The 2,714-nt window shown below is 35.4% G+C and overlaps 1 protein-coding gene across 1 annotated transcript in view; it reads left to right on the plus strand.

The window, feature by feature from the left end:
• The window catches only part of PLEKHH2 (pleckstrin homology domain containing, family H (with MyTH4 domain) member 2), a 128,342-nt gene that overhangs the window by 60,703 nt on the left and 64,925 nt on the right, over positions 1-2,714 (plus strand). Inside the window, exons 9-10 of the mRNA XM_006839406.1 lie at positions 848-942; positions 1,485-1,629. Coding sequence (XP_006839469.1) covers positions 848-942; positions 1,485-1,629 — 240 coding nt within the window. The remainder of the gene's footprint in view (positions 1-847; positions 943-1,484; positions 1,630-2,714) is intronic.

Raw genomic sequence — 2,714 nt, forward strand, 5'->3', positions numbered from 1 at the left:
AGGACTTAAAACATTTACTGATGAAGATCAAAGAGCACAGCCTTCATTATGGATTACAACTCAATGTAAAGAAAACAAAAGTCCTCACCACTCAACCAATAAACAACATTCTTATCAACAGAGAAAAGATTGAAGTTGTCAAGGATCAATTATCAACACTCATAGAAGCAGCAATCAAGAAATCAACGACGTATTGCATTAGGCAAATCTACTGCACAAGACCTTTTTAAAGTGTTGAAGAGCAAAGATGTCAGCTTGAGCACTAAGGTGTGCGTGACCCAAGCCATGGGGACTTATTAAGAACTTTAAAAAATACTGAAAACTGCACTGGTAAGAAAAAGGTCAGGAAACTTGAGCCAAGGAATTGTTTTTTCTATCATAACAAATGCACCTACCCATTCTTTGAGGTAGCAAGCGCTGCCCTCGAAGAATTTTGTTGGGAACACTTACCTCATCTACCGTACAGCCCTGATCTTGGTCCTTTAAACTTATTTTTGTTCCCAGAACTGAAAAGAACGTTTAAAAGGTACATATGTGTAACCCCTCTAGAATGTTCAAAGATGGTGTAGATGGAAAAGCACAGAATTCTCTGGGGAAGGGTTAAGGAACAGAAACACTGCCTTCAGAAATGTGAAGATCTAGATGGAGGATATACTAAGAAACATTAGCTTCACATTTTGATATTTTTGTTTAATAAAGATTTCTATGATTTTGTAGTAATACTTTTAAACTTACCTTTGTATAATTAAACTTAATAGTAATGCAGTAATTTATGAAGTAGACTATATAATGGATAACTGCCTGTGTTAATTTTGTGATATGACTGAAAAAAATTTTTTTGTTTCAGATTCCATTGCAATGCTTTCCTATACTACATCAGGACTGTATACATCTCTGATATACAAGAATGTGACAACACCAGTATATACAACTTTGAAGGGGGTAACGAATTACTGTTACAGTGAAACATGTTTCTCTTCATAACGAATCAAGACAACTGTTTATTCTAGCTTCACATTCCATCCCTGACCTTTTACACAGCCTCTCCTTTTATAGAGAGTTTTAGAAATCCACACTAATGTATTGTAAAAGCAGAAGAAAGGGAAAGATCTGGAGAAGACATTTACTCTTAACAGAGTGCTGTGTTCTATATGATTCTTCCCTGGTGACTATTAATTGTTTAAGGGAAACATACTATTAATAATGTAATGGAAACTCCAATTATTAGAAAAATCTCTGTGCCAATGTCAAGGTTGGCGCCTTACTTGCTTAAAGTACCTTATTACAATGAGGATTGCCATGTATTAGTGGCCTCATGTTTTCAGAAATCTTTTCTCATTGACAGATGCCTTGCTAATTAGAATTGGAGGCACTAAACAACATGACTTTGATAATGGAAAAATGTATTCATGTATTTCTTTAAAAAGTCTCCCATGAAGAATGTCTTCCTGTAAGATATTAAAGGCTGTTCTGCTTTTCTTTAGAAAGCAACACAAATCAGCAGCAGCCCATTCCTGGATGACTCCTCTGGCTCAGAGGAAGAAGACAGCTCTAGATCCAGCTCCCGGACATCCGAGTCAGACACTCGCAGCAGGAGTGGGCCAGGCAGCCCCAGAGCCATGAAACGAGGTGAGAAAAGTCTTAGCCAGGCAGATAGACAGCTGATGTCAAGTCAACCCTGATTCTTGGAGACCTTATGTACAAATGAAAGAGCTTTTACCCAGTCTTGTGTCATTCTCACAATTCCTAGCAAGGTCAATTGCATTGTATCTCTAGTATCAATCCATCTCACTAAGGTCTCCCATGACAGGTTGACCCTCTACTTCACCAAACATGATGTCTTTCTCTGTCAATTGTTCCTTCCTGATGACAGTCAATATTCTGATGTGATCCATAAGGTTTTCATTTTGGAAATAGATCTCCAGGCTTTTCTTTCTAGTCTTAGTCTGGAAACTCATTTGAAACTTGCCTACCTAGGGTGGCTGCTGATAATGGAATTGCTTCCAGCATCACAGCAGCATACAAGCCACCATAGTATGACAGACTGACAGTTATTTCAGGATTGTATATTGACATTGTCCTACTGTGTCCTTTAAATGTTAATAAACACTTTAAGGAGTTGTTATATACTTTAGCGGATAATGACCTGAGTTCTTGATTTTATTCAATATATTCAAAATTGAACACACAACTGCGTTTATTTTTTTCCCTTTTCTTGTAAAAAAAAATATATAAAACCTTTGCATTTATACTATTTTTATATGTACAATCCAGCCACACCAACCACACTCCCCAGGTTATACAACCATCAACGCTATCTGTTTTGTAGATTAAAAAAAATAATAATTTGATGTACAGTTTTATTTATTGGTCCTGCAAAACTGGTTGGAAACTTGAAGTTGTTTTTAATAAGGGAAGGTAAATAAGTGTTAAAATGGTCTATTGAATTTTACTTTAGAGGTTCTGACAAGTGAAACAATCCATCTATATCTAAGTCTTGCTGCTGCTTTTTATGAAAGCTTTTAAAAATCTGTGAACTAGTTAGTTTTTTATTGGGCATATGTGAAAAATACTACTGAAATTATGCTGTTTGTAGTTTTTTAGTGTGACATTACTTTAAAAGTGATTACCAAAATTAAGTGGTTTATAATGTGATTGTCCAAATCTTAATAAAGTTCAACGCTTATTTACCTATATATCAATATGTAAATATA

The sequence above is a fragment of the Chrysochloris asiatica genome, unplaced genomic scaffold, assembly GCF_000296735.1.
Source record: "Chrysochloris asiatica unplaced genomic scaffold, ChrAsi1.0 scaffold00024, whole genome shotgun sequence".
Taxonomy (NCBI): domain Eukaryota; kingdom Metazoa; phylum Chordata; class Mammalia; order Afrosoricida; family Chrysochloridae; genus Chrysochloris; species Chrysochloris asiatica.